The sequence below is a fragment of the Balaenoptera acutorostrata genome, chromosome 12 (genome assembly GCF_949987535.1).
Source record: "Balaenoptera acutorostrata chromosome 12, mBalAcu1.1, whole genome shotgun sequence".
Lineage (NCBI taxonomy): Eukaryota > Metazoa > Chordata > Mammalia > Artiodactyla > Balaenopteridae > Balaenoptera > Balaenoptera acutorostrata.
In genome coordinates, this window is record NC_080075.1 from 6,295,751 (window position 1) to 6,322,233 (window position 26,483).

At 46.3% G+C, this 26,483-nt stretch overlaps 1 protein-coding gene across 2 annotated transcripts in view; it reads left to right on the forward strand.

Annotated features, from left to right (window-relative positions):
• CREG2 (cellular repressor of E1A stimulated genes 2) overlaps positions 1 to 26,483 on the forward strand; it is a 55,488-nt gene that overhangs the window by 19,947 nt on the left and 9,058 nt on the right. The window contains exons 3-4 of one of the 2 annotated variants that reach the window (XM_057558807.1): positions 20,554 to 20,667; positions 23,602 to 24,611. In XM_057558807.1, coding sequence (XP_057414790.1) covers positions 20,554 to 20,667; positions 23,602 to 23,749 — 262 coding nt within the window. In that variant the 3' untranslated portion in view covers positions 23,750 to 24,611. Of the gene's footprint in view, positions 1 to 20,553; positions 20,668 to 23,601; positions 24,612 to 26,483 lie in introns of those variants that run through there. The other variant, XM_057558808.1, reaches the window with a different exon arrangement.

Consider the following 26,483-nt stretch of genomic DNA (forward strand, 5'->3'; position numbering starts at 1 on the left):
AACAATGGTTTGATTGAGGAATCCTGTGGCTTGGGAACATGACTGAGGTTTGATTCTGGAACCCTGTTACCTGGGAACATGTCTGAGATTTGATTCTGGAACCTTGTGGCCTGGGAACATGACATCGGTTTGGTTCTGGAACCCGGTGGCCTGGGAATATGACATCAATTTGATTGTGGAACCCTGTGGCCTGGGAACATGACTGAGGTTTGATTCTGGAACCCTGTGGCCTGGGAACATGACTGAGGTTTGATTCTGGAACCCTGTGGCCTGGGAACATGACATCAATTTGATTGTGGAACACTGTGGTCTGGGGTCATGACTGAGGTTTGATTGTGGAACGCTGTATCCTGGGAACATGTCTGAGGTTTGATTCTGGAAGATTGTGGCCTGGGAAAATGACATCGTTTTGGTTTTGGAGCCCTGTGGCCTGGGAATATGACATCAATTTGATTGTGGAACCCTGTGGCCTGGGAACATGACATCTGTTTGGTTCTGGAACCCTGTGCCCTGTGAACATGACTGAGTTTTAATTCTGGAACCCTGTTACGTGGGAACATGTCTGAGGTTTGATTCTGGAAGCTTGTGCCCGGGGAACATGACATCGGTTTAGTTCTGGAACCCTGTGGCCTGGGAATATGACATCAATTTGATTGTGGAAGGCTGTATCCTGGGAACATGACGGAGGTTAGATTCTGGAATCCTGTGGCCTGGGAACATGACTGAGGTTTAATTCTGGAACTTTCTATCGTGGAAACATGTCTCAGGTTTGATTCTAGAACCCTGTTACCTGGGAACATGTCTGAGGTTTGATTCTGGAAGCTTATGGCCTGGGAACATGACATCGGTCTGGTTCTGGAGCCTGTGGCCTGGGAATATGACATCAATTTGATTGTGGAACCCTGTGGCTTGGCAACATGACTGAGGTTTGATTCTCAAAACCTGTGGCCTGGGAACACGGCTGAGATTTGATTGTGTAACCCTGTGCGCTGGGAAAATGACTGAGGCTTGATTCTGGAACCCTGTGGCCTGGGAACATGACTGAGTTTTGATTCTGGAACCCTGTTACCTGGGAACATGTCTGAAGTTTGATTCTGGAAACTTGTGGCCCGGGACATGACATCGGTTTGATTCCAGAACCCTATGGCCTGGGAATATGACATCAATTAAATTGTGGAAACCTGTGGCCTGGGAACATGACTGAGATTTGATTCTGGAACCCTGTGGCCTGGGAACATGACTGAGGTTTGATTCTGGAACCCTGTGGCCTGGGAACATGACTGAGGTTTGATTCTGGAACCCTGTGGCCTGGGAATATTACTGAGGTTTGATTCTGGAGCCCTGTGGCCTGGGAACATGACTGAGGTTTAATTCTGGAACCTTGTGGCCTGGGAACATGACTGAGGTTTGATTCTCAAACCCTGTGTCCTGGAAACATGGCTGAGATTTGATTGTGGTACCCTCTGCGCTGGGGAAATGACTGAGACTTGATTCTGGAACCTGTTTCCTGGGAACATGACTGAGGTTTGATTCTGGAACCTTGTGGCTTGGGAACATGACTGAGGTTTGATTGTGGAACCCTGTGGCCTGGGAACATGTCTGAGGTTTGATTCTGGAACCTTCTGGCTTGGGAACATTATTGAGGTTTGATTCTGGAACCCTGTGGCCTGGGAACATGACTGAGTTTTAATTCTGGAACCTTGTGGCGTCGGAACATGACTGAGGTTTGATTCTGGAACCCTGTGGCCTGGGAATATGACTGAGGTTTGATTCAAAAACCCTGTGGCCTGGGAACATGGCTGAGATTTGATTGTGGAACCCTCTGCGCTGGGAAAATGACTGAGGCTTGATTCTGGAACCCTGTGGCCTGCGAACTTAACTGAGGTTTGATTCTGGAACCCTGTTACCTGGGAACATGTCTGAGATTTGATTCTGGAAACTTGTGGCCTCGGAACATGACATTGGTTTGATTCCGGAACACTATGGCCTGGGATTATTACATCAGTTTTATTGTGGAACCCTGTGGCCTTGGAACATGACTGAGGTTTGATTCTGGAGCCTGTGGCCTGGGAACATGACTGAGGTTTGATTCTGGAACCCTGTGGCCTGGGAACATGGCTGAGGTTTTTTTCCTGAACCCTGTGGCCTGGGTACATGACTGAAGTTTGTTTGTGGAACCCTCTGGCCTGGGAACATGACTAAGGTTTGATTGTGAAACCCTGTTGCATGGGAATATGAATGAGGTTGGATACTGGAACCCTGTGGCCAAGGAACATGACTGAGGTTTGATTGTGGAACCCTCTGGCCTGGGAACATGACTGTGGTTTGATTGTGGAAACCTGTGTCCTGGGAACATGACTGAGGTTTGATTCTGGAACCCTCTGGCCTGGGAACATGACTGAGGTTTGATTGTGGAAACCTGTGTCCTGGGAACATGACTGAGGTTTGATTCTGGAACCCTGTGGTGTGGGAACATGACTGAGGTTTGATTCTGGAACCCTGTGGCCTGGGAACATGACTGAGTTTTGATTTTGAACCCTGTTGCCTGTGAACATGACTGAGGTTTTACTGTGGAACCCTCTGGCCTGGGAAAATGACTGAAGTTTGATTCTGCAAATCTGTGTCCTGGGAACGTGACTGAGGTTTGATTCTGGACCCTTGTGGCTTGGGAACATGACTGAGGTTTGATTCTGGAACCCTGTGACCTGGGAACATGACTGAGGTTTGATTCTGGAACCCTGTGGCCTGGGAACATGACTGAGGTTTGATTCTGGAACCCTGTTACCTGGGAACATGTCTTTAGTTTGATTCTGGAAACTTGTGGCCCGGGAACATGACATCGGTTTGATTCCGGAATCCTATGGCCTGGGAATATGACATCAATTTAATTGTGGAACCCTGTGGCCTGGGAACATGACTGAGGTTTGATTCTGGAACCCTGTGGCCTGGGAACATTACTGAAGTTTGATTCTGGAACCCTGTGGCCTGAGAACATGTCTGAGGTTTGATTCTGTAACCCTCTGTCCTGGGAATATTACTGAGGTTTGATTCTGGAACCCTGTGGCCTGGGAATATGACATCAATTTGATTGTGGAACCCTGTGGCCTGGGAACATGACTGAGGTTTGATTCAAAAACCCTGTGGCCTGGGAACATGGCTGAGATTTGATTGTGGAACCCTCTGCGCTGGGAAAATGACTGAGGCTTGATTCTGGAACCCTTTGGCCTGCGAACTTAACTGAGGTTTGATTCTGGAACCCTGTGGCCTGGGAACATGACATCGATTTGATTCTCGAACCCTGTGGCCTGGGAACATGACATCAATTTGCTTGTGGAACACTGTGGCCTGGGATCATGACTGAGGTTTGATTGTGGAACCCTGTGGCCTGGGATCATGACTGAGGTTTGATTGTGGAACGCTGTATCCTGGGAACATGACGGAGGTTTGATTCTGGAATCCTGTGGCCTGGGAATATGACTGAGGTTTAATTCTGGAACCTTGTGTCATGGGAACATGTCTGAGGTTTGATTCTGGAACCCTGTTACCTGGGAACATGTCTGAGGTTTGATTCTGGAAGCTTGTGGCCTGGGAACATGACTGAGGTTTGATTGTGGAACCCTGTGGCCTGGGAACATGATTGATGTTTGGTTCTGGAACTCTGTGGCCTGGGAACATGACTGAGGTTTGATGGTGGAACCCTCTTGCCTGGGGAAATGACTGAGGTTTGATGGTGGGACCCTGTGGCCAGCGAACATGACTGAGGTTTGATTCTGGAACCCGTGGCCTTGGAACATGACTGAGGTTTGATTGTGGAACCCTGTGACCTGGGAACATGATTGAGGCTTGATTGTGGAACCCTGTGGCCTGGGTATATTACTGAGGTTACATTGTGGAACCCTGTGGCCTGGGAACATTACTGAGGTTTGATTCTGGGACCCTGTGGCCTGGGAACCTGACTGAGGTTTGATTGTGGAAGCCTCTGGCCTGGGAACAGGGCCAGATTTGGATTTGGAACTGTCTGGCAGGCTGCAGAGTAACTAAGCCATGCTTGGGGAGCAGCCTGAGACCAGGAGAGACACCAGCTTTGCTTGTAAAATGCAGACTCATGGGCTCCAGCTGTCTCTGATGAAGGGGGCTTAGAATCTGCATCTTCAAGGAACCACTCAGGAATTCTTAATGTATACTTAAATTTGATAACTACAATATTAGAAGTAAGCTTCTGATTTGAGGTTCATCGATTTGACTCGTACACTCACCAGTTAATACCTACCTGGGGACTTCCCTGGTGGTGCAGTCGTTAAGAGTCCGTGCTGCTAATGCTGTGGGCCCAGGTTCGATCCCTGGTCAGGGAACTGTTATAGATCCCATGCGCTGCAACTAAAGATCCTGCAGGTGGCAGCAAAGATCCTGTGTGCCGCAACTAAGACCTAGCATAGCCAAATAAATGAATAAATAAATGAATGAATGAATAAATAAATAAATAAATAAAAATACCTGCCTGGCCTGAACAACTCACTTAACTTATCTAGGCCTCAATTTCCTTAACCCTAAAATGGGAATGACAGTACTCCCGTGTGCTGTGGGAATGAAATGTTTCAGTGAGTGTAAAGTTTCCAGCGCATGGTCAGTACTAATAAGTGGTAGCTATTGTCACAAACAGCTGTCTCCTCTGTGCTAGTCGGGGTGACCGAGGTGGGCAGAGGAGGAGAAAATTGACCGTGCCCTATCTACACTGCATCCCTCAGAAGCATAATAGCAATCGTGTAGCTGGCACTTTTTCTGTGCCAGGCAGTGTTCTAAGCAACAGAGACATATAACCCATGTGATCCTTCCAAGATGCTCATGAGAGAGGTAGTATTGTTAGCCCCTTTTTACAGATGAGGAAACTGAGGCACCGAGAGAATGAGGAACTTGTACGAGGACCCACAGTCCAAGTTCTAATGGGGGCTGAGATTCAATCCCAGACACCTGGGCTCCTCAGCCCCGCTGCTCCTCTGTACCCCCTGCACCCCCACAGCAGCTGCGCCTGAAAGCAGGGAACCTCCCCACCTACCTCTCAGAGAGAACTGAGTCAGAAGCTGCAAAACCTACAAAAATACAAAAATGTTGTCTGTTTTAAGTTGTCCAAATATAACTTCCATCGTGTGAGTTGCACTGAGATAGAAGCAAGACATGAAATCTGTTTGAAATTCATACAGGTGCAGGCTGGCAGTCTGTTGCGATAGAACATCCATTTCGGCATCTACTGTGTAGTGAGCTGTGCTACGCGGTGTTAGGCACAGAGATGAAAGGCAGTGGTACTCCCCCCCCCACCTTTGAGAGGGGAAAAGGATGTAAGACACACGTGGAAATCCTTCTAGAACAAGCTGAGCGTGGTAAATCCTCCAGGAGACATTGGCCTGGAGATGGTTGATGGAGAGAGTCTCTTATGAAGGAGACGTGGCATCTTCACTCTCCCTGCTCTCCCCCATCCGCTCCCAAACACTGCACTTACATGCCAGTGACTCCCAAACTCATATTCCCATCTGAGACCTCTCATCTGAGTTCCAGACCCCAAATCCAGCTGCTTCCTGGACATCTCCACTTGGACATCTCAAGGACCCCTCGAGCTCAGCCTCTTTCTCCTTCCCCAGAGGGCTCCTCTTCCTGGGCTCCCCATCCACTTGGCTGTTCAGAGAAGACCCTTGGGTACCACCATTCGCTTCTTCTCCTTCTTACACAACCAGTCAGCTAGGGCCAACTGGTCTACCTCCCAGCTAGGTCCAACTGGTCTACCTCCCAGACCTCTCCCCCAGGTGACTACTTCTCTCCAGCTTGCTTCTCCCCACCACCTGGCCCAAGACTCTACTGTTGCTCACCTGGACTCTTTAAATCCTCCTGACCAGTGTCCCTGGATGCCTGTTTGCCCCTTTCCAACCCACTTTCCCTCCTAAAACTGGAGGGATCTTTTCAAAAAGCACATCTCATCATTCCATTACCCTGCTTAAACTTCTTCAATGCTTTCCCATTGCTCTTAGGATGAAATTTTAACATCTTAACATGGCCTCTGAGGCCTCTGTGGTCCACCCCTGGCAGTGCCAGTGTCTGTGGCATCACCTTCCCCCTTTGTCTTTGTGCTGGCCCCAGTGGTCTTTTGGCTCTTTTCTGCCTGGGGACCTTTGCCCTTGCTCTTCCTTCTATCTACAGTGATTTCCCTGCCTTTCCCTAACTAATTCCCACTCATTTCCTAGGTTTCTGGGTTGATGTTATAACATGGAAACCTGCCTATGTTTTGAGGGTCAGGAAACATAGGCAAGTTTCCATGTTATAGTATCAGGTGAATAAATCATTAATTGTACAGCAGGCTGTCTGACGTCTGACCCTCCTGCTAGAATGTAAGTCCCGTGAGGGCCAGGACTGTGTCCTTCTGACTCTCCACCAGCCCCAGAGCCTTGAACATAATGAGGCTATGTTCAACTAATATTTACTGAGTGAATATATGGAATCTTTGAGTTAGGCCTTGAGGGATGGTATATAGTTTTCTATTGCTGCTGTGATAAATTGCCTCAAATTTGTGGTTCAAAACCACACAGATTTATTCTCTTACAGTCCTGGAGGTCAGAAATTTGAAATGAGTCTTATGGAGCTACAATCAGGGTGTTGGCAGGGCTGGTTCCCCCTGGAGGCGCTGAGAGGAGAATTTGTTTCCTTGCCGTTTTCAGCTCCTAGAGGCCACCCGCATCCCTTGGCATCTGGCCCCTTCCTTGCATCATCTAACCTGTCGATCCCGTTTCCTGGATCTTACTGCTCTGATCTTCCGCCTCCCTGTCTAAGGACCCTTGTGATTTCATTGGGCCCACCAGATAATCTAGGATAATCTTCCCATATCAAGATCCTTAACTTAATCATATCTGTAAAGTCCATGTTGCCATACAAGGTAACAGTCACACGTTCTGGGCACTAGGACGTGGACATCTTTCTGGGGAGACCTTATTCAACCCACCGCAGATGGATGTACCAGTCTCAGCGCATTTGCAAGTGTAGATAGAGACCTGGTAATTTATTCTAATGTATGCTAAGGCACTCATTGGTATTTTGGGGGAGTCGTGATTGTTCTTATTTATGATATACATGTTTTTCAAATATAGATGTTAAAATGACTCAAACACATGTGATATTCAATTAACAAATGTTAATTTTAATATATTCTTAGCATGGCAAAATGATAGAGAAAGGTGAAAACTGCAGAGAAAAGGGTTATAAGTTGAGCAGTCTGCTTAAACGTGACCTGTCAGACTGAACTGTTTTTAGTGTCCCTGCTCCTCTCCTGCCTGGAAGTGGACCTAGTTCCCCCTTTTGCATGTCTTGTCCCTTTGTGTATGACTGCCTGGCGTTTACCGAATCATGAGATTTGATGCTGGATAAGAGAAAATTCTAGCCCAAGATGCGTACAGAAATGTAGCACTCTGTCCTTTAAAGACATATGGCCAAGGCTTCCAAATGACACAAATTTCATTCCAAGAAACTCAGAGAAGCCATGGATAAGAGCATTGAACTGAAGAGTGGAAAAGGCATCAACACAGCATGAAAATGGACCAATTTGTTCAGAGTCTCAAAAAACAGAGACTGGGAGGGTCTGCAGATGAACCCCAAATAACTTTCGTAGTTATTCCAGAACAGACCATTTTTTAAAATGGTTGTGTGCCCATAAAATGAGAAGAAGCAACCACCCACAGGCAATAGTAGTTGGGGAGGCTGGCACGAGGAAAAGGCCATCCCGTTCTTCGATAGGTTTATTACTAGGTGATAAGTCAGGAAGACGATTGTCTACTCACTGTATGTGGATTTCCCTGAGGCCCTTGACAGAAAGCCTGAGTGATGTTCTTATCGACAAGGTAGAATAATATGAGCAAGGGATCGTTGTGCTGGGTAGGCTTCTTTCTCTCACGTGTAATTCACTTGTTGCTCTTACACCTATTTTCACAAAGATGTGAAACTGTGGATGGATGGATGATTGGCTGGAACCCCGAAGGTGTTGCTTAATAGCAGAGGGTTTAATCTGAGTGCTGAGGAGGATATTTCTGGTTCCTTGGCCATTTACAACCCCTGGAAAGTGGTGGGAACCTGGGAGCCAGTGGAAGCGTCCTGGGTTGAACCAACTCGGAGCTTGAGACACTGAATCCTGTTTGAGAGACACAGAAAAATTGCCAAGAGAAGCCAAAGCCACAGCTAAGAAAATGGTGCCAAGAAGGAAGGAGAAAACTGCGGGGGGGGATTAACTGGGACAGTATGAGGCATTATACTGGTATGCCATAAAATAAAATTAGAATTAAATCAAATGTAATATAAAAATTTAGATGAAGTAACATAACATAACATAACAACACAACATATACACGCTTCCCTGGAAGGATGGAGCAGGGAGTGGTGGACGTGACCTACTTCTCTACTTTGTGAACCTTCTGCTTGAGCAATGAGGTCCGTCCTGGATACTAAAGTTTAACAAGAATATTGACAAACTAGCAAGTCTAAAAGCAGCCAGACTGAAACAAGTCTTGAGAAATAGATAAGTGCTTTCTGCGGATGTCTGAAAGGCCAGCCCAGAAAATGGCAGCCCTGTTTGTTCTGATGTCGCCCTGGAGGTGGAAGCAGAGCAGGTGGGTGGAAGCCACAGAGACCTCACGGTTTCCTCTCCACTGCTACCCTCTTCCTACCTTCAGCATCGTGCGGATGGTCCATCCTACACCCTCACTTCTCCAGCCAGCTTTTCACTTCCTCGGCCACACCCAGATCTGGTAGCACACGCCCCACATCCGAATCTCCATTCTGAGCATCCTACCCCAGGCCCTTCTTGCCTGAGTCACCCCTCTGCAGCATGCCTGGACCACATGGAAGCCCAACAGTCCTCTGCCCCATCACCAGCTCATCTGACCACGGTCAGCGCCTCCTGGCTCCCCTTCCCCTTCGCCCAACTCAAGACTCCATGGTCTGTCTTTATAACCCACCCACCCCCCAAGACCACCTGCAACGTCTCTGCCCCTCTCCCTCTGAAGCTCCCCTGGCTGCATCCACCCCCGTTCAACCCTGATCGCTCCTCCTCTGCTCCTGCACGCAGGAAGCTCCGAGTTACAGGAACACACCACGTGGCCAGGCTGAGTCTCCCACTTTAAATTCATGAACAAAATCCTCCCATGCATTCCAACACCACTGGTAAGTCTCTATCTCCCGCCAAGGCTCCTTTCCCACCCTCAGGTTCACGCCTACTCCCTGTTTTTCAGACCAAATCTCCTCATCCCCTCCAGTCTCTCTGGGTTGCAGGTGACGCCCACATTTCTTCGACAAAATACAGAAGCCTCTGAACCTCTCTCCTCTCCCGCCACTAGTCTGTAAATGTACCTGTGTCTGTACCAGTGGGTCTCAAACAGAAGCGGGGGGACCCCTCCCCAGGGACATTTGGCAATGTCTGGAGATGTTTTTGGTTGTTACAACTTGGGGAAGGAGGGTGCTACTGCAATCCCATGGGTAGAGCCCAGAGACGCCGCTAAATATTCTACGATGCACAGGACACCCCCAGCACGATGAACTGCCCAGCCTCAAGTGTCAATAGCACCACAGTGAGAAACTGCTCTACACCAGCTGTCCTTCACTTACTGAGACAAAGCAGCACATCACTGTGTGTTCCCAAGTCAGGTCCGGCTGCTCGCCGCTCAGAAATCAGTGCTCGAGAGAGGCAAATGTTGGTAGAAAGGAAAGTTGCTTTTCGGCAGAATGCCAGCAATCTGGGGAGACGGTGGACTCAATGTCCCCCAGAAACCATCTCCGAAGATTCTGCTCGGCCAAGAAAGTGTTTAAAGCGGAAAAGGGAAGTCATCTCAGTTAATCACTGAGATGGGGGGTCAGAGTGGTGCTATGCCCCACGGTGCGCAGGCTTGTCGACTTCCTGTGCTCGCTCTTCAGATGCTCTCCTGTTCACACAGTTTGTTTGTGAGATCGCTGAAGGGGAAGCTGCGGAAGAGATCTGGTCCTCTGTGAATTACTTCTTCCTTTCCACTTCTTTGACCTACGGAAGGAGCCAACAGATTAGGCGCGGCGTTGTGTGATCAAAAGGTTTGAAAGGTGTGCTAGGGCTGGAGATGAGTAGAGCGTGGGGGCGCCTGGTTGGAGGTTAGTGACGAGATAAAAGGGGCCTCCTGCAAAGAGCTCTTTCCTGCAAAGCTGCTTACATGGGGGTTCTGCTGTGTTTTGGGCGGCACAGTTCATTGTGCAAGAAAGTCCCATGCACCACAGGACATTTCGGATTCCCGGTCCCTGCCCACTAAATGCAAGTAGAGCCCCCAGCCCAGTCGCTGGGACAAAGGTGCTCCACAGATTTCCCAGTTTCCCTTACGGGGAAGAAACACTTCCTGGCTGAGAACCACCGTACCTGGATCGGATGGTGATTGACATTGTATCCCTGTCACTCAGGGACTGCATGAGACAAATTTTTTTGGATTGCATGAAACAAATTTTTTTTTTCTCTATTTTAAAGAATCGAAACAAAGTTGAATATTTTAATGTCATTCGCCCAGTATGTCTATGTGTATTGGCTTAATTTCCTAAATGCAGAAAGAACATACTGTCTGCTTTCCTCTAACATTTTTCTTTACCACTGAACACAAATACATCAAAATAAGACAGGCCTTTAAATGTATCGTACTAACCAACAAGACATAAAGTGTTTGGGAAGGTTGCATGTATATTTATTAGAAAAATGCATCCCTTGTGAAGCTCTTAGAAAATTGTAGCTCATAAAAACATGAGTATTAAAAAAACTGTAGCAAAAGGAGGATTACTTATCTTAAAGGATTGCTCAAAGAAAGCAATCTTCTCATGTAATTGGAAGTCATTTAAGCGCACAACCGCTGTCTCATTGTTTCTTTTATAGCCCCTGGGTCATCTAATCCACTTTTTTACCCACAAGGTGCTAAAGCTGACTATTCTTTCAATTTAACAGCATTCTGCAACCCGGGTGTGGATGGGCCCATGCTTTGACACAGTATTGCCTTTTGGGTCTCTGCCTGTGGGCGTGAAGCCCTCTCCCTGTAAAAGAACAGATTCTTTTTATCTTTTGGTCCCTGAGTCCCCTGGCTTAAACTATCAAATTCTGTATTAGATTCTGTTGGAGGAGAAACTTCCCCCTGGTGGTCCAGTGGCTAGGACTCCATGCTCCCAATGCAGGGGGCCCAGGTTCGATCCTGGTCAGGGAACTAGATCCCTCGTGCTGCAACTAAGACCCAGCACAGCCTAAATAAATAAATATTAAAAAAAAAAAAAAAAAATGAAAGTGGCCCCATCTCTTCATACACTTGCAAATAAAATCCTAATCTCGTACGGTTACAACCAGATCAGTTTTGTTACCCAGAGAAAAATAAGGCCATGACATAGAATTGAAGGCCAACAAAAGTTATAAAATCAATATCCCATAGATTAGCTAGTTGAAAGCACATTTTGTTCTAGGAAGATTCAAAGTGTTATTTTATTCATGATAATAATTCACTTCCTTTCAGAATTCCATGGAGAGATAATAGATCATTATTTATTTTATACTGAATATAGACTATGAAGATTGAAAATAGCTCATGAATAAAGAAAATAGAAACCCTATATGTGAGACTTTATGTAATTAAGGTAACAATTTCTTGAAGATATCGTGGTCTGTTATGTAAATATGTGTAATTATAATTTCAAAAGCCGTGTTATTTACTCAGTAGTTTAACAGGTCCTTCACAAAACAGTCACTTTCAGAACTTAGGAGGGGTATAGCAATACTTGCCAAAAGAATGAGGATGAATATTTCAAGCGAATTTAAAATGTATTTTTGTAAGACAGACTTAAGAGTTTAAAGATATTTTTACACTATTTTTACTTTCATGCAAAGAAAGTACTGCTATAGTACATTACCCAAGATCAGATATGGCATACATGAAGACTGTTGTGGATGAATGGTCAGAATGAATTGGTGGTGTTCTCATAAGCTTTTCTGAGTCATAGTTGTTTTTTCCTTGTTGTTCAAGGGCCCGTCATAGGAGGTATATGAATGTTATAACCAGAGATCTAAAATTTCAGGAAGAAGGAAATCATCGTCTGTCCATTCATTCAATGAATATTTATTCAGGATGAAAAATGTGCTATCCATGGGGCTAAATTTTCGGGACCACAAAGGTGAATGAAGCACGTGTTCTACCATTCCACCCGTCAGGCAGAGGTAGACAAATAAATAAGTGTGTGAAATTAAGTCCTAAGGGTCATTATATTGCACTGTTCCTGGGGTGTCATTGGCATTGTTGTAAAATGTGGAATGTTTTACAAGTATTACATGTGTTATGATAGAAATATATATAGGGCACAAGTTTATATGAGTGGTGGAGCAAAAGTTACTTGAAAGTAGCTAAGTTTTTGTTTTGTTTTGTTTTAATTTATGTATTTATTTTGGCTGTGTTGGGTCTTCGTTGCTGCGCGCGGGCTTTCTCTAATTGCGGCAAGCGGGGGCTACTCTTCATTGCAGTGCGCGGGCTTCTCATTGTGGTGGCTTCTCTTGCTGCAGAGCACGGGCTCTAGGCATGTGGGCTTCAGTAGTTGCAGCATGTGGGCTCAGTAGTTGTGGCTCACGGGCTCTAGAGCGCAGGCTCAGTAGTTGTGGCGCACGGGCTTAGTTGCTCCGCGGCATGTGGGATCTTCCCGGACCAGGGCTCGAACCCGTGTCCCCTGAACTGGCAGGCGGATTCTCAACCACTGCACCACCAGGGAAGCCCCAGGAGCTAAGTTTTAATATGTTTATTAGGCAATCAGTGATAGGTGAGTGTGTGCGTGCACACACACGTGAACATGCGTATGTGTGTTCATGCATGTGGACGGTTCATCATTCTAGGAAGTTCATCATTCTCAGTGTGAGAAAGGCTGGGAGGTTTGAATCTTGGCATAAAAGTAATTATTTATGTCCAGAGAGCTGCAAAGGATAAGGCCAGGAAAAAAGACAAATGCCTGACCATTAGGAACATTTTGTACCATATTTTCAGATTTTGGTTGTGCTTGTGTAAGTAGAGGGGTATTAAAAGTACATGAAATTAGAAGGTGACTTAATTTTTTATTTTAGAAAGATTAGCAATAATGTGAAGGAAACCATGCCATCATGGTTATAATAATAAATTATAAATTTATAATAATAATAAATTAATAATAATCCAAAAAAAAGATGATTCTGTTGGAGGAAAAATTAAAATAAAAAGGTTAAAAATAAGTTCCAGGGTGGGGTGTGCAAGCATTTCCCTAGCAGAGGCCACACAGAGCAGTAGCGCAAGGTAATGAACGCAGCCGGGGACCAGGGCAGGCAGAGGGCAGTTCCTAGACAGCTTCTGCCACTTTCTAGAGGGTCCTCAGGCAGGGAAGTCATCCTCTGGGTTCTCCACGTGACCACCTGAGCAGACCAGGCTTTTCTGGTCCTGCCCTTGAGACAGAAGTCCTTTTGGGTCACTAGCTGCCCGCCTGGCAGGGTGCAGGCGACAGGCTCCGAGGACAAGTGGAAAGGAGAGCAATGCCCAGAAGAACGTCCCCTAACCTGAAAGAGAAATGGAAACAGTGCAGCCCAAGGCCCTCAGCCCCGAGGGGCAGCCCTTCCAGCAGCACGCAGATAAAATAACCAAATTCTCACCAACTGCGGAAGGCAGAAAGCCCGCCCGGACATTTCCAAGGAACCCAGAGAGGTGCTGGTGACGCAGGTGGGGACCGTCACCGCCCCCCGCCCCCCCCGTTCTCCCTTCCCCCTCCTCAGCCACATCTGGATGTCTTATCACCACACCTGGTGGCTTCTCTCCTTGGCCATGCAGGGACACTGGGTATAACAGACTTTTACTAGGGTCTGGGGGAATAGTGGGAGGGGTGACTAGGGTTGTCGGGTGAAATACAGGATTCCCAGTCAAATGTGAATTTCAGATAAACAAATACACTTTTAGTATAAGCATGTCCCAAATATCGTCTGGGACATCTTATACTGAAAAAAAAAAAAATTGTTGTTTATCTAAAATGCAAAGGTAACTGGGCATCTGTACTGATACCTGCTACGTCCAGCAACTCCAGGTACAGCCCTGGACGGCGGCCCCATCGCGGAGCATCCCTGCGCCATCACCGGCCACCCCTCATCACACGGATGGAGGACACCCGTGCCGCATGGCTGGGTATCCCCTCCAAATTCCAGGCCTCCTCCCGGCGCCTTTCTTTTCTTCTCTGAGTCTCAGCGACCTCCCCAAACAAACACAGCAAGACAAAACCATCTGTGTCTTCTGCCCGTACAGGAATTCAAAACGCAGTAACCTCGGGGAGGCATCTCACACACTCAGCTCCCTCTCTCTCCCTGCAAACACTGGCCTGGGTGCCCTGAGGAGGGGGGGGCCTGGCCTTGCCCTGATAATCAAGACCCACTAATATGCTTTCCTAAACAAAAGAGCAGCCCGTCCTGAGATGAATTTGCCTCCCTCCGTTACCATCACCACCTCGACCCCAATCACACAGAGATGCACAAATTCAAAATCAGCTGCTGTCATTGTTTCCTGAATAGTGACTTTTGTCTTGCCCCATTAGCAGTCAAGGAATGGAGTTCAGCTAGAATCAGAGACCAGGAAATAGCACATGGTGTCTCAGACTAGGGGGACTGTACACGTGCTAAACAGGAAACAAGAAGAAGACAGACAGACTCGGGAGGTTCAAGGAGACGAGCGGGACTTCCTTTGTCCCGGGGCTGCTCACATCCCCAGGCTGGGGATGGGCCCCTAAAGGCCCTGGGCTAGTCCAGGAAGAGCAAGGCCACACAAGGGTTCCAGACTTTGCACCAGCAAGAGCTCTTGCGTTACCTTGCTCTATAATCCATGTAATATGAAACACTTTTGTCTAAAGAACAGATAACATTTTAAAATAATTTATTTCACCATCTTTATTTTTTAATAAATTTATTTATGTATTTATTTATTTTCGGCTGCGTTGGGTCTTTGTTGCTGCGCGCGGGCTTTCTCTAGTTGCGGCGAGCAGGGGCTACTCTTCGTTGCGGTGCACAGTCTTCTCATTGCGGTGGCTTCTCTTGTTGTGGAGCATGGGCTCTTGGCATGCAGGCTCAGTAGTTATGGCGCACGGGCTCAGTAGTTGTGGCTTGCGAGCTCTAGAGTGCAGGCTCAGCAGGTGTAGCTCGCGGGTTCTAGAGTGCAAGCTCAGAAGTTGTGGCGCACGGGCTTAGTTGCTCTGCGGCATGTGGGATCTTCCCGGACCAGGGCTCGAACCCGCGTCCCCTGCATTGGCAGGCGGATTCTTAACCACTGCGCCACCAGGGAAGCCGCGGTGTATTAGTTTTCTAATGCTGCTGTACCAAACCACCACAACTTAGTGGCCCAAAACAACACAAATGTATTATGTCATAGTTTCAGAGGGCAGAAGTCCAAACAGGTCTTCCTGGGCTAAAACCAAGGTGTCCTTTGTGGAGGCTCTAGGGGAAAATCCATTCTCTTGCCTTTTCCAGCTTCTAGAGGCTGCCTGCACGCCTGGGCTCTGGCCCCCTCCCATATTCAAAGCCAGTTGTGGCCAGGAGAGTCTTTTTCCCATCATATCACCCCAACACTCTCTTTTGCCTCCCTCTTCCACTTTTAAGGACCTTTGTGATCACATTGAGCCCAGGTGGATAATCCAGCCCAGCTGATTGGCAACCTTAATTCCCCTTGGCCGTGAAAGGTAACACAGTCACAAGTTCCAGAGGTTAGTATGTGGACATCTTTGAGGGGCTGTTATCCTCAAAAAGGATAAAGCTTTCTATTTACCTATTTAAATACATAATCTTCTTTCTAGTCTGTGTAATCTCCACCACTGGAGAAGCAAAATGCTCCCTTCTTAAATGTAATGTGTTCTTCTATCATGACTTACTTATGAATCCTAATTTCATTGCTTTCATGATGGAGCAATTTTGTGAAAAAATTGGCTTTAATAGCAAACAAATAAACTAGGTACAACTGATGACAGTCTCGTCTGGTATCTGTATGTTTAGTTCCCATTTACTATTTTTACTTATTTTCTCCTATCCACCTCAGGTTTTTTTTACAAAATTCAACGTTGATTCAGTGTTTACAGTTATGTAGAGTGCCTCCCATCATTCTTTCATCTTAGAAAAATTCACAATTCAGCAACTACATTTTTGCGGTGTCAAAAGCTCAGCAGGGCTTCCCTGGTGGCGCAGTGGTTGAGAATCTGCCTGCTAATGCAGGGGACACGGGTTCGAGCCCTGGTCTGGGAAGATCCCACATGCCACGGAGCAGCTGGGCCCGTGAGCCACAATTGCTGAGCCTGCGCGTCTGGAGCCTGTGCCCCGCGACGGGAGGGGCCGCGATAGAGAAAGGCCCGCGCACCGCGATGAAGAGCGGTCCCCGCACCGCGATGAAGAGTGGCCCCCGCTTGCCGCAACTGGAGAAAGCCCTCGCACGAACCGAAGACCCAACACAGCCAAAAATAAATAAATAAATAAATAAATAAGAAAATCCTTTAAAAAAAAAAAAAAAAAAACATATAAAAAAAAAAAAAAAAAAAGCTCAGCAGACTGTAACACTTTCAAATGGTACACGGTGTTCTGACATGGAGCATTTCACCTGAATATGTGGGCGTGTCCACTCTTTCTCTTGTTATGACTCAACAGTGTGTATAACAAAGAAAACCTTGTAGGCAGGTGAAAACAAGTCCCTTAAGTATAAGCAAAACATACGTTTTGCTTAACAAATGTACCTTTCTTTAATGTTATAATGGACGGGAGTGGGTTCTGATGAGTCATGCCTCCTCGAAGCAGCCGTTTTGTGATATACACCGTCTGTGAAGAGAGCGTGTGCAGTCTGCTTGGTCAACTGCGTGAGAGTCCCAAGACCACCCTCAGGCTCAGTGATTCGCTGGAAGGACTCACAGGACTCAAGAGCTCGTGGTCTATTCCAGTGAGAGGATACAGATCAAGGTCATCAAGGGCAAAATGCACATGGGGCGCAGCCCAGGAAAATCCAGGCCCAAGCTTCTAGGAGACCCTTCCCACTGGAATCATACAAGGACACACTTAATTCTCCCAGAAATGATGTGTGACAACAGGTGCAAGGTATTGCCAACCAGAGAAGCTCACCTGAGCCTTGGTATCCAGGGTTTTTACTGGAATCCAATCACATGGCAATTACAGCATCTGCATGATTGATCTTAGCTACTCAGACTCAGGGCCCAGCATGGCCCAGGGTCTCAGGCACAAAAACACTCTGATGAAGCAGGAAATTTCAAGGGCTCAGAGGTATCTTCTAGGAGCCAGTCAAGGGCCAGTCCTCCTGAAGACAGGCCTTGCTTTGGAATGTGCAGGGTTTGGACAGCCCCGGTCTGCTGAGTTACCCCTTGACTGCCCACCAGGAGATAGTGTTATGTGACCAGTATTTTTTTGTCTTTTTTCAGCTTTATTGGGGTATAATTGGCAAATAAAATTATAAGATATTTAAAGCAAACACCATGATAATTTGATATACGTATACATTGTGAAAAGATTCCCACCATCTAGTTAATTGACACGTCCATCTCCTCGCCATTTGCCTTTTGTGTGAGAACATTTAAGTTCTCTCCTTTTAGAAAATTCCAACTATACAATACAGTGTTATTAACAAGAGTCACCATGTTACGCATTAGATTCTCAGACTTTTTCACCTTATAGCTGCAAGTTTGTACCTTTTTACCAAACTCTCCCTGTCTGCCCCCCAGCCCCTGCTGGAAACCACTTTTCTGCATTACAGTAATATTCAAAGAATATAGAAGTATATAAAATAAAAAGGGACTTCTCCCCCTACACCTCAAGCCCCTCAAATCCCCTTCTTGAAATAACCAAAGTTATATCTTTGGAATATATCCTTCCAAGAACCTTTTCTAAGCATATATAAACATTATATATATATATACACAGACACATATACATACACACACACATATAGTTTTAGGATTTCATTTTTTAATGGGGTCCTACTACATATATTGTTCTTCAGCTAATTATTTTTACTTATATCTTTCTCATGGCCACCTTCTTTTTAAAGGTGTATTTCATACTGTTGATAAAACAATTTATTTATGTTCTCCCACTGCTGAGCATTTTAGTTATTTCCCATTTTTTGTTGTTTTCTTTTTTTAAAATTTTTATTTATTTATTTTTGGCTGCATTGGGTCTTCATTGCTGTGTGCGGGCTTTCTCTAGTTGCGGTGAGCGGGGGCTACTCTTCGTTGTGGTGCGCGGGCTTCTCATTGCCGTGGCTTCTCTTGTTGTGGAGCACGGGCTCTAGGCGCACGGGCTTCAGTAGTTGTGGCACGTGGGCTCAGTAGTTGTAGCTCGCGGGCTCTAGAGCACAGGCTCAGTAGTTGTGGTGCACGGGCTTAGTTGCTCCGTGGCATGTGGGATCTTCCCGGACCAGGGCTCGAACCCGTGTCCCCTGCATTGGCAGGCGGATTCTTAACCACTGCGCCACCAGGGAAGCCTGGTTACTTCCCATTTTTGCCTTCATAAATGATGCTGTAACAGATATCTCTGCACACGCTCTTTTTTTGTCCTGTGATACTTTTTTTTTTTACCCCTAAGGTGAACTTTTTTCTTCCCCCTAAGCTGAGCTTTTGAGAAAGCATTCACCAAAAATTAAAATGTTATTAAACATGATATCTAAGAGTCCACAATCAGATAATAAGAGAGAGAATCCGTAAACATTGAGGACTCATAGGATCCAGGAGGTGAAGGAGGTGGTCAGTCTGGGATACACCCAGATACAAGGGCTAGGCTGCCAGGCAGCTGCCTTCCTGCTTGAGGCCAGAGGACCTGGGCTCCGACAGGCCCCGCAAGCTCCGTGGCCCAGGACGAGTCACTTAGCCTACCTGAATCGCATTCTCCTCATCTCTACAACAAGGTCAATAATCACACCTACCTCCAGGGGTCGTCATGAAGATGAAACAAAATGAGGCGATGCGCAGACACATCTTGTTGCCCCATCCCGGAACCACCTCCCCAAGCACATGTGGAGAGATTGTGAAATGCGTAAGGCACCAGCTGTCACCTGGGGGAGGTTTCTCTCCTGGCTTAAGATGAAGCCACGATCTGAAACACGAAGATTCAGATTCTCCCATTTATGCTTCTTCCAGAAATAGGCAGCCTCGCGTGATGAGAGGTGGGTGGGAGCTCTCCGTTGCCCTCCCACACTTCCACTGCCAGGTGACTCTTACAAGGAAAGCAAGTGTTTATAGAAGAATCCTGCCACCATGGAAACGCTTGCCACACAATGTTATTTCTAAACATCCCTTACGTTCAGTAAGGGACCTCTGTGTTTGACGACGGTGATGCCTGAAAGCCTTTACCTTGGCCACGGCTGGATCCGGGCAGACGCACTGCGTTACTCCAGGGGCGCCACTCATAGTGTCTCGAGGGAGTGGCACTCCCTGGAGTCCTGCAGAGCAGCAACCCGACTCTGGGCTCCCGATGGGGGTGTTGCAGAGCCTCGCCCTGGCCTGTGCACTCTCGACTAGGGTACTTCCGGGGCTGTCTGCCCCCGCGGGGATGCACACTGACATCCAGCCTACACAGACACACCTGCCACACTGCCTGTACCAAAGTATCTTAATTTGTTTTTAGTTTATTGAAGTATAGTTGATTTACAATATTGTGTTAAGTTCTGCTGTACAGTAAAGTGATTCAAGTACACATATGTATACATTCTTGTTCATATTCTTTTTCATTATGGTTTACCACAGGATACTGAATACAGTTCCCTGTGCTCTACAGTAGGACCTGTTGTTTATCCATCCCATATATAATAGTTTGCCTCTGCTAATCCCAGACTCCCAATCCATCCCTCCCCCACCCGCCCTCCCCCTTGGCAACCACAGGTCTGTTCTCTATGCCTGTGAGTCTGTTTCTGTTTCGTAGATGAGTTCATTTGTGTCATGTTTTAGATTCCACATATAAGGGATATCACATGGTATTTGTCTTTCTCTTTCTGACTTACTTCACCTAGTATGATAATCTCTAGATCCATCTGTGTTGCTGCAAATGGCATTATTTCATTCTTTTTTTGTGTCTGAGTAATATTCCATTGTATATATGCACCACATCTTCTTTATCCATTCATCTGTCGATAGACATTTAGGTTGTTTCCATGTCCTGGCTATCGTGAATAGTACTGCTATGAACATAGGGGTTCATGTCTCTTTATGAATTAGAGTTTTGTCTGGATATATGCCCAGGAGTGGGATTGCAGGATCATATATGCTGAAGTATTTTCAAGTAATTCCAGAAAATGTAAAAACCTGAACAATATAACCAGCAATGTGATCACTCTTTTCTTTTTTTTTTTTTTTTTTTGTTGGTCACAGTGCGCAACTTGTGGGATGTCAGTTCCCCGACCAGGGATCAAACCTGGGCCCCACTGGCTCTCCAGGGAACTCCCTCTATTTTTAATAAAATCCTTAGTATGTCCAGCTGTCATTCTATCATCATTTTAATATCTGAAAAATGTTCTTCAAATGCAGAAAAAATATCGTCGACCCAGAAGATCCCCGCTGTGCCCGGTTAACACTCACTGGCCAGATGGTCGCAGTGTCTCCAGAAGAAGTGGAATTTGCCAAGCAAGCCATGTTTTCAAGGTTGGTATCTGCTTTAAGATTGGTTTGCCCAGACACATACAGTGTAAGAAGCAGAGGTCGGGGCTATGCCATTTGACGCCTCTGAGGTGATGACAGTAATGGTCTGAGCTGTCCTTTGGTGGCAACACTGCCACCTGACGCTGAAAGTCTTGGTCGCCTGAGGTGGCACAGAGGCCACGCATGTGACCTTGCAGTGGGCGGTCCGTGCCTTTGGAGAGAGCCCGTGCTGAGGGTTGCAGGCACTGGTCCCTGCACACTGCCAGCCTTTCACAACGGCCCTGCCTTGGAATGGAGATAAAGGGGGCTTTGTAGTCCAGTCAATGCAGCAGACATTTCCAAACGTCCACTCTAAGCAGAGCTCGGCGCCAGAAGTGACAGCAGTGTTCCTTCGTGTGGGCCCCTCACCCCTTTATAGCCGGACCACTTAGGATGCAGCTTTCTAACCGCCCCCCACCACCTGCTTCTCGAATTGGATGCTCTGCAGGTTACACTCAATCAAAATTTTAAAAGGACATCCCAGGAAATTGGCATGCATGCTGCTAGGGTCAAAATGAGTGACAGGGTAGCCCCGGGAAGGGGGGGAGGAGATCAGCATTTGCAAAAAGTGAGAAGGGTGGTCCTGCAGGGGTGCTGGAGTATGCCTCCATGGGTGAGGAGAGGGTCTGTGCAGGGGGAGGCCTGAGGTGGAAGGTCAGAGCTGGGGTGAGGAGGGGCGGGTATCCACGTGGGGTGTGGGCAACAAAAGCTGGCAGATTAGTACTTGTCTAAGTTAGTGGGAGAGTAACGTGAAAGCAGGGGGTAAACTGGACAAGCCATCCGCATCCCTGTGGAGATGGGATGATTGTACATACAGGGGAATCATGAAATAAGTAAACATACAGCAAGTTCCCTACATACGAATGAGTTCCCTTCCGAGAGTGCGATCCTAAGTCCAGTTTGTTTGTTAAGTCCAACATGGTTAGCCTAGGTACCCAACTAAAACAATCGGCTATATAGTACTGTACTGTAATAGGTTTATAATACTTTTCCCACAAATAATACATAAAAAACAAACACACAAAAAATAAAGAAAACATTTTTAAACTCACAGTACAGTACCTTGAAAAGTACAGTAGTCCAGTACAACAGCTGGCATCCAGGGTCTGGCATCGAGTGAACAGGCAAGAAGAGTTACTGACGGGAGGAGGGAGAGGAGGTGGGAGATGGTAGAGCTGAAGGATCGTCAGCAATAGGAGACGGAGGACAAGCTGCAACTTCACTCACACCTGACATTGATGGCACAGGTCCTGGTTCCCTGCTGGATTCGATTGTTCACATCTTTGAAAGTTCACAACTTGAAGGTTCGTTATGTAGGGGACTTAGTGTAGTAATAAGTAAACACAGAGAAGGGAAGCCTGGTTTCTCACCGCCATGGAAGAGAGTTACCAACACGCACAGGAGGACACTAGATCAATCTGGAATTGGATCGGGATGGACTCATCCACACGGACTTGTGGTTTTCAATATACAGACAGAGAGATAAATGTAGATGCGTGTGTCTGTGTGCTTGTGTGCTTTATTTTCCATCTCAGCTGTCACTCTTTAGTTCTGATTTCTCTTCTTCCATGTTATGATGGGCAGTGAGATGAAGCCAAAGCCTCAGGAGACATTTGCATTCATTAAATTCATTTCTTATTTTCCATGTTACCGCAGGTAACAGTGTTGCCAAAATTTCCACTACTGGATAATGTGGGTCCCTTTACCACGCACATCCAACCACCTTATCATTACCTTCTTTAAACGCTCATGGTCAGTCTCCTAAGGTCCTTCCAGCATCCTACTGCCTGGACCCCAAGCCAGGGCCTCACGGACTAGGATTTGCTGTACCTACGTTCCCCTTGCAGGGGCCAAAATTTGTTCCAGTTATAAATACAAAACTAGTTGGCTTAAAATAACAACAATCATGTTATCATCTCAGCTGCATGAGTGTTTGGAGCTTTGGGGCCTCAGATCAGCAACTTACTTTCAAATGGTTTAGGAAAAAAAAAAAAAAAGTTCTTTATACCATACTTTCAATCTCTCTGTCAATTTGCAATGATTCCCAAAAAAAAAAAAAAAATTTTTTTAAAAAGGGCGTCAACCTATCACTGCATTGGCATTGTTGCAAATGTTTTTTCCAGTTTACCCTTGGTCTTTGAATTTTGTTTATAACATTTTTAGATATAAATAAAACTTCTATTTTTATGAAGTTTTTAAAAAGTGAGCGCCAGACCCTGCCCTCAAGGGTGATGCATGTTTTTAGGCCTACGCCTGAGGGAGAAGGCAAGTCAGAAACAGAGGGCGGAATGTGAGGGCTGTTCCCTGTCTACGCTGGCTGGTTCTCAGCTTGATGCAACAGTTCTAGGCCTCTACAGGAATGGAAATCTTCCCGTGAACAGATTTGTTTCCCGGACTTAAAATTCAGCCTTTCACATAGAGATGCTTAGAGCCTTTCGTGACGCTTCCTGGTAACAATGGCCCGCGTCCCCTGGGCACTTCCTCTATGCAGGTGCTTTATGTGTCTCGTCATTTGCTGCCCACACAGCCCTGTGATCTGAGCACCATCCCTCTCGCCCCATATGACTGGGAAGGAGACCGGGCAGGCTTAAGAGAGCAAACGGCCCATGAGGCATCCCAGCAGCTGAACTGGAGTTCGAACAAAGTTGCCTGGCTCAAGACTTGAGCTGTCTGCCATTCTGTGGTGACAACAGTTTCCTGCCCTCCTAAGGCTGCCCCAGACCTTGACCCTGGCTCCCCCTGGCTTCTGCCTCTAGCTGGTTTGAGCAGGTCTCAGCCTAAACAAAGCCTGGAGTCTGGAGGGCCCTATGACCTGACCAAGGATACATCTGGCGCTGTGCTCTGGAGAGCCCACCCTCTGATGAGAACAGCTTTAATGTGACGTCTTTATTTCTGCAGACACCCAGTTATGAGGAAGTGGCCTCGTCAGTATGAATGGTTCTTTATGAAGATGAAGATAGATCATATCTGGCTTCAGAAATGGTATGGAGGAGTAGCTGACATTTCCAGGGAGGAATATTTCAAAGCAGTTCCAAGAAAGGCCTGATGGAGTGAGAAGAAAGTCCTTGATGTTTGCGTAACATGAAAACCTTTTGAGCGATGCTGCCAGACAGCAATTGACTGCTGTCTCTTTGTGAGAGGGTCTATTGCAGCCCTGTCAATCTTACAGCAGAATGAGAGTGGGTCACCCGGGACCCCTGTGCTAGCTGGAGATTGAAGTGGCCATTTGCAAATGCCCAGGTCACACAGGGACTTCACATAGAGAGTCTGTTTACATGTGTTCAGTCCAGACTCACCTACGTGGGATCACTGTTGGCTGTCAAAGTGACATGTTGAGACAGTTGCTGTTCCATTCTTTAAGATAAAAAACAAACAAACAAAAAACACAAACCTATGCCTGTATGTACAATGTGATTGCTTTGTATCATGAGAGTATGTTTGTTGCTTGTTGTACCCAAAGCAGTGTCCTGGTTCTAAGCTCATTGCGACCACAGAAGAACTAAATACGCATCACACAGCCGCCGTCTTGTGTTTAGGGTGAGGGTGCAGGACTCTTTGTCTATGGGTTACCATCCTGCTACAGAATGGCAAATGCATTATCGAGCCCCATTTGCTAGAATGTACTGGTCACTCATGAAGCTTTTTTCCCACTGCAACATGACAAACCATGTGAGAACCCCCCGAGTTTGGTGCACAGCCCTATTCTAGGTAATCGGGCCATGGTGGTACATTAAGGGAGGGGCAGCTTCGGCAACGGGCTCCCCAGATCCCCTCTGCTAGTGCTGGGATAGGGGGTCCCCTTCTCTTAGGCATGGGGAGTGCTACTCAGTCTGTGGTAGAGAGAGAGGAGGGGGACAGGGAGAGGCTGGAAAGGAAGCAAAGGCAACGTATAAGAAAAGGAAGGAGGGCTTCCCTGGTGGCGCAGTGGTTGAGAATCTGCCTGCCTAATGCAGGGGACACGGGTTCGAGCCCTGGTCTGGGAAGATCCCACATGCCGCGGAGCGGCTGGGCCCGTGAGCCACAATTGCTGAGCCTGTGCGTCTGGAGCCTGTGCTCCGCAGCGGGAGAGGCCGCGTAGTGAGAGGCCCGCGCACCGCGATGAAGAGTGGCCCCCGCTTGCCACAACTGGAGAAAGCCCTCGCACGAACCGAAGACCCAGCACAGCCAAAAATATATAAATAAAAAACAAAAAAAAGAAAAGGAAGGAAAGAAGTCAGTAACTGGAGGCACGCGCCCTACCCAGCCGTGGGCCAGGCCCTTGCCGGGGTCATCTCACTGAAGCCTTACAGCCAATGAGATGAATCATCATTGCCACTGACAGACAAGAACGCTGAGGCTCAGAGAGGCTAAGGCAACATCCCAGGGTCTGATTCCACCACTCACTGCACACAATGGAGAGAGTGGTACCTAGACAATTTCCAATTCTAAGAACAAGACAAAAGAGTTACTGGTAGTCATTGAATCAGTAAAATCAGTAAAGCGGTGACTAACCTGCCTGTAGATTGGCCACTGTTTTCTACAAAAAAGAAAAAAAGTCTCTGATATTTGATTCTTATTACAGATTTTAAATTTTCTACAAATTATATGCAGGAGCACCTGCATTGTACCTGTGTATATACCTAAGGCCTACAAGGACCTATGTGTACACGTCCAAGACCTCTTATATTGAAATTTGTAAAGGATCTAGCACTACCCAGTTTTCTACCTTTTTATGTGGCTCTAAACCCTCTTTGGTCAGTTAGGTATATTGTATAAATATAAAAATACAACACACAAAATATAGGAAATATACATTTAAAATATAAATAATAGGGTTATTAATGGTTACACTTTTGTTTAAAAAATTAAGACACGAAGAGAGTTTGAGTTGTCAAAATATTTTTAAGTGCCTGTTACTAAAAGCATAGTAAGATGCACAGAATTCTTTATTTATCAAAAGTCAAATCACGAAAGTGTTCCTTAACAATAGCAATTTCTAATATATAAGAATAAGGTAACTTTGAGGGTATTTCATATTTTCAGAGTTTAAAATTGTTGCTACCCCCATTTAGAGGTAAGAGGGGAAAACTGGAAGAAGAAACCACATACTCCATAAGTCAACCTCAAATTGTAATTCTCTGAATGTCTCTGTGTCCAAGTCCCATCTGAGAGATAATTTTCCTAACACTAGTTTTGCTTTTACAATCAGGTTTCACTTAGCTTGTTAAAGCTCACTCAGCTGCCTCAAGGAGCTTTGCAGCTTAACCACTGATGACAGTTATCAGTTATTTATCCAAATTACGGGGAATGGAATCTGAACAAGTTGGATGATAAGCAGAGTGTTGAAAAGGCATCTGCTTGAAAGGGAACCCTCTTGCACTGTTGGTGGGAATGTAAATTGATACAGCCACTGTGGAGAACAGTATGGAGGTTCCTTAAAAAACTAAAAATAGAATTACCATATGACCCAGCAATCCCACTACTGGCATATACCCGGAGAAAACCATAATTCAAAAAGACACGTGCACCCCAATGTTCATTGCAGCACTATTTACAATAGCCGGGTCATGGAAGAAACCTAAATGCCCATCGACAGATGAATGGATAAAGAAGATGTGGTACATATATACAATGGAATATTACTCAGCCATAAAAAGAAACGAAATTGGGTCATTTGTAGAGATGTAGATGGATCTAGAGTCTCTCATACAGAGTGAAGTAAGTCAGAAAGAGGAAAACAAATATCGTATATTAACGCATATATGTGGAACCTAGAAAAATGATACAGATGAACCTGTTTG